Source organism: Canis lupus, chromosome 5, assembly GCF_011100685.1.
Source record: "Canis lupus familiaris isolate Mischka breed German Shepherd chromosome 5, alternate assembly UU_Cfam_GSD_1.0, whole genome shotgun sequence".
Lineage (NCBI taxonomy): Eukaryota > Metazoa > Chordata > Mammalia > Carnivora > Canidae > Canis > Canis lupus.
This window is the reverse complement of record NC_049226.1, coordinates 30738314-30743409: the sequence shown is the minus strand read 5'-3', so window position 1 is coordinate 30743409 and position 5096 is coordinate 30738314. Positions and strand designations below refer to the sequence as shown.

Genomic DNA, 5096 nt, shown 5'->3' with positions numbered 1-5096 from the left:
CTCTGAAAAAGGGGGGAATGTGGGACCCAGGAAATTTAACAAAATCCCCTACCCCTGGACAAGCAGAGCAGGACTGACTCTATTTTGGCTGCACCCCCCTTGTGCTGACTGCTTATTACCTAGGGCACTGCCCCGCCCTAGTCAGAGACCAGGGCACACCCTAACCCGAAATCCGGCTCAGTGGACCAGCATGACTGTGCAACTTTCTGCGTATCCCATTGGCCACGGGCCCCTATAAAGCTGCTGAGCCTCTTAGTCTCGGGGTCCAAGTCCCTGCTCCGCCGTGTCGGGTGCACTTGGACCCAAGCTCGAGCTTGTAATAAACCCTCGTGTGTTTGCATCGGTGTCGGCTCCTTGGCGGTTTCTCGGATTCGCCATCTTGGGCACAAGAGAGCACACAGGCGGGGTGGCCTTGACCGGCCACGGGAGGCGGGGACACGTCTGGGAGTCAGGATGTGAGGCCGGCAAGATGGCGGTGCGCCGGGATCACGGGGGACAGGTCAGCACAGGTGTGTAGGGAGCAGAGGGCCCCCCCGTCCCCCCCTCCCCCGTGTGTCCACGGTGGCCGAGGTGGCAGCGTTTGGGCCCCCGGAGGCCTGCAGTGCCACCTGCTGGACAGGAGCCCCACGACGACACCCCGGGGAGTCCCACCCTGCAGGCCGCTCCCAGAGAAGGCCCTGGCTGCCCACACCAGTGCTGAGCCGCATGCTGAGCCTGACCCACACCACACTGCGTCCCCAACGGGCAGAGGGATCCGGGGGCGATCCGCGAAGCTCAGGGGGCCGCGGGGGTCCTGGCCTGGTCTCAGGCCTGCGGTGCGCCGAGGCTGGGCTCCTCCCACCCCTCCGGCTGCTGCACGCCCTCCCGGCCCCCAGCCCCGTGAGCCCCTAGGCCCCATGCCCTGATGGGGCAATCGCTCGCAGCCGCCCTGGCCCTGCGCCCTGCCCAGACCTGTTCCAGATTCCACACCACCTTCCCCCGGGGCTGCTTCCACCTCCCCACCCCCCACCCACCGCCCAGCGCAGGCGAGGCCGGGACTCAGTGGGGGAGGCTGACCAGCGGGAGAGCTGGCGTGAGCACCGCGGGGCCATGGAACCCGCCGCAGGGCCTGTGCTCTACCAAAAGCTGGCGCTCTGGGATCCAAGCCTGGGATCTGAGGAGGAGGAGGAGACAGAGACGTTGGAGCTGGTCATTCCCAATTCCTGGAGCCCCCAGGACTCCTTGAGGTGAGCCAAGGACCAGCCTGGGCACCCGGCAACTCAGGCCCGAGGCCAGCGAGTCCCCCCTTCTGGAGCCCCAAAGGTGGGAGTGGGGGCAGGCCCCCCATGCTTGGCTGGGCTCCAGGAACGTTCGGGGTAAACGGGGAGAGGCCGGGAGGTGCAGGAGGCACCTGCTCAGCAAGTTGGAGCCCGGCAACACCTGGCAGGGCCCACTCGTCCCGCCAGCCAAGCCACCCCACAGGCCTCACGCCGGCCTGGCCCAAGCCTGCCTCTCCAGCGTCCTCCTCAGAGATGCCCACCCCAGCAGCCCTGCTCCCCCAAACCCCTCCCGGGCACCATGTCCTGTCTGCACTGTGCCAGGAGGACCTTCTCCTTGGCCGGCTTGAACTCCTCTCCCAAGTTAGACCAAAACTTTTGGGAAATATTCCCAGGGTTCTCTTGGGATTCTTGGCTGCCCCCGACCCCAACCTCAGCTCAGGACACCTGTCTCGGCAGGAGAAAGGTTGACAGGCTGCCCGGGGCCTGGGCTCGCCTAGTCGCTGCTCTGCTGCTGCTGGCCGTTGGCCTCTCGCTGGCCGCCAGGCAACTCCATGCCAGGGGCGACCCCACAGGAAGTCCGGGCTCAGGAGCAGCCCCGCCCAGTGGGCACTCCCACACCCCTGGCGTGTATCACCGCGGTGCCACCATCAGCCCTGCAGGTCAGTGCCGGGAGGTGCTGGGGAAGGGACGGTGGGGGGGGGCCTGGCTGCGGACCCTCCCCACCCAACACCGTCTCTTCCTGTTGCAGCCATGTGCTCCCACCTGGGCCGAGAGCTGCTTGCCGCCGGCGGCAACGTGGTGGACGCCGGAGTGGGAGCAGCTCTGTGTCTGGCAGTGGTGCACCCTCACGCCACGGGGCTAGGTCAGTGACCCTCCACCCCAGGCCTGCTCGGCGCCCGGGAACTCGGGCCCCAAGCTCAAGGCCGGTTGGTGGCAGGACCCAGGAGAGTTAGGAGCCTCCACTCTAGGCTGTGGCCCCTGTTCCAAGGTCCGAGGGGTCATGACCCCGGGCCTGGTTAACGACCCCTGTCTCCAGCCCAGGCAGTGACTCCCGACCCCCGTGTCACCGAGTCCTGTGTGACCCCTTTCTCCCCTGCAGGTGCCACGTTCTGGGGTCTCTTCCATAACGGCACCTCGGGCAGATCGACCGCCCTGACGTCGGGCCCAGCCCGGACCCTGGCCCCGGGCCTGGGGCTGCCGTCTGCTCTGCAGACTCTGCGCTTGCTGCACACGCACTTCGGCCGCCTGCCCTGGCCACGGCTGCTGACTGGCCCCAGCACGCTGGCTCAGGAGGGCTTCCTGGTAGACACGGCCCTGGCTGGGGCTCTGGCTGCGCAGGGCACAGAGGGTCTCTGTCCACTGCTATGCCACAGTGACGGGACGCCCCTGGGCCCTGGGGCCCGAGCCACCAACCCAAGCCTGGCGGCTGTGCTACACAGGGCAGCACTGGCCCCCACCCCAGACCTCGCCGGGGAGGCCCTACTGAGGCCACTACTCAGAGACCTGGGGCTGCAGGCACCCTCCGTGGGGCCCACACCCTCCCTGGAGCCGGCACTGCAGCTGGCTGTGCCCCAGGGTGTCCTGTCCACCACCCGCAGCCCCTCTGCTGGCCCAGAGCTGCTGGCCATGTTGCAGGCAGCCCTGCATTCTGGAAGGCCCCCTCCCGACCTCTGTCTACCACTCCCACAAACTCCTGTGACCCCTGTGGGCAGTGTCCTGGCCACCATAGACAGCAGTGGCTCCGTGCTCCTTCTAATCTCCTCACTCAACAGCTCCTTTGGCTCTGGACACCTGTCCCCAAGCACTGGGGTTCTACTTAGTGATCTGGTGGCTGCACCTGCCGCTAGTGCCTGGGCCTGTCCCCTCGTCCTTCACAGCAGCTTGGATGACACAGATGCTGATGTGCTGGGGCTGGTGGCTTCAGGAGCCCCTGATGTGGCCAGGGTCACAACTCGTGCCCTGCTTGGTCACCTGGCTGGGCCCCAAAACCAGGCCCAGCACTGGCAGCACCAGGGACCGACACAGAACACTAGCATTTGCGGCCAAGGGATCCTGCTCCAGGTGGCCGCTCATGCAGAGCACGCCCACGTCTCCAGCATCCCCAGTGGCTGCTGCACCTTCCAGGGCTTCTAAGGAGGCAGTGTGTAGCAGTGAGGGTGGGGTGGGGGTTCTCAGGCCTGCAGGCAGGGGCAGAGCAGGCCCGGCAGGGATGACCTGCATGCAGAGTGTGCACAAATTATGTGCTCACAGCCTCTGACCTGGTCACCAATCTGGACTCCAGATCTGAGTCTTTTTTCGCTTAAGGATACTGAGGGTAATGGGTAAGAGCACCAGGCCGCAGCACCAGCCCTGAGTTCAGATCCAGCTCTGAGAAGGACAGGTAGAAGGGTGCCAAGCTCATGCCTTGGCCACAGGCCCCATGGGAGGGGCAGGCAGACCTCTCTGGCCTCCTCTTCAGGACACCCACCCTCTGCTGACCTCTGTCAGCTGATCTGGAAACAAAATAAATATCAAATCTCCTGGATGCCTGTGCCAATTCTGCTTCCCAGGTTCCCAAGTGCCTGTCGTGGCTTCCCCCTTGGGCAGCACAGCAGAGCCCTGGCTAGGGTCCTGAGGCTTGCCCCTGCCCCGCTCAACCCTCTGCCTCCTGGGGCGGCGTCTACACAAGGTACACGTTTTCATATCCCGAAAGCAGCAAAGCAAGGGGTTGAGAAGGGGGATAGGAGGTGAGGTTGTGGGATCTAAGGAGGGGGGTATTGGCCCTGACATGGCCCGCCCCCTCATCCCCCAGGGCTGGGGTCCCTAGGACTGCTACCCTCCAGAGACTGCATCTCTAGTGCAGGCACGGGGGAGGGGCGGGGGGGGCCCACCTGGCTCCTCCCTGCCCTCGCAGAGGTTCCCTCTGATTCCATGGACCTCTTTTTTTTTTTTTTTTTAAGATGTTTATTTATCCATGAGAGACATAGAAAGAGGCAGAGACACAGGCAGAAGGGGAAGCAGGCTCTGTGTAGGGAGCCTGATGTGGGACTAGATCCTGGGACTTCAGGGTCACGCCCTGAGCCTAAGGCAGACACTCAAATAGCTAAGCGGTGCCTCTGTCTACCTGGCTGGGTTAGCCCTGTCTCTTCTTCCCTTCACCAGCTCCGAAGTCTAAGTCGCTGGACTGACCTATTACTTTGCTCCACCCCCAGTACCCATTGGGTAGATCCTCCCCCTGCAATCCTACAATCCTCTCCTCAAGTGGCCGAGGAATAAGCTTCCAAAAATGTAAACAGCATCAAGGCTTGCAAACCCTCCGAGGACTCTGTAGCCGTGCTCAGATTAAAATCCCAGCGGGGGGGGGGGTGGGTGCCTGGAGGGCTCTCGGTCTCGGCTCAGGTCCTGATCTCAGCTCAGGTGGTGGGATCGAGCCCCGCATCAGGCTCTGCCCATCGGGGAGTCCGCCTGAAGCTCTCTCTCCCCCTGCCCTCCCCCTGCTCGCTCGCTCGCTGTAAAATAAGTAAGTCTTGGAATCAGCCAACCCTGGGCAGCCCCTGGTGCACACCCCGCGGCCCAGCGGTGTGGCGCCGCCTGCAGCCCGGGCGCGATCCTGGGGGCCGGGGATCGAGTCCCGCGTCGGGCTCCCGCACGGAGCCTGCTCCTCCCTCTGCCTGTGTCTCTGCCTCTCTCTCTCTCTCTCTCTGCCTCTGTCATGAATAAATAGATAAAATCTTTAAATAAAAAATAAACCAATCCACCCCGCGCGGACCGCCCCCCCCGCCCGCCCGCCCGGCAGGCCCCGCCCCCGGGTACCCAGTGCGCAGGCGCCGCGACCTGACCCGGAAGAGGCCGCGGCCG

At 64.5% G+C, this 5096-nt stretch overlaps 1 protein-coding gene across 2 annotated transcripts; it reads left to right on the top strand.

The window, feature by feature from the left end:
- Nucleotides 1–324: 324 nt before the first annotated feature.
- Nucleotides 325–3783, top strand: GGT6 (gamma-glutamyltransferase 6). 2 transcript variants are annotated; one of them, XM_038536413.1, is made up of 5 exons: nucleotides 325–509; nucleotides 1106–1226; nucleotides 1716–1918; nucleotides 2008–2121; nucleotides 2359–3783. In XM_038536413.1, exons 1-5 carry the CDS (start codon nucleotides 470–472, stop codon nucleotides 3390–3392), a joined length of 1512 nt encoding a protein of 503 aa, XP_038392341.1. In that variant the 5' UTR covers nucleotides 325–469; the 3' UTR covers nucleotides 3393–3783. The 2 variants fall into 2 exon arrangements, with proteins under 2 accessions (XP_038392341.1, XP_038392342.1); XM_038536414.1 differs by having other exon boundaries at nucleotides 432–509; nucleotides 1026–1226.
- Nucleotides 3784–5096: the final 1313 nt, after the last annotated feature.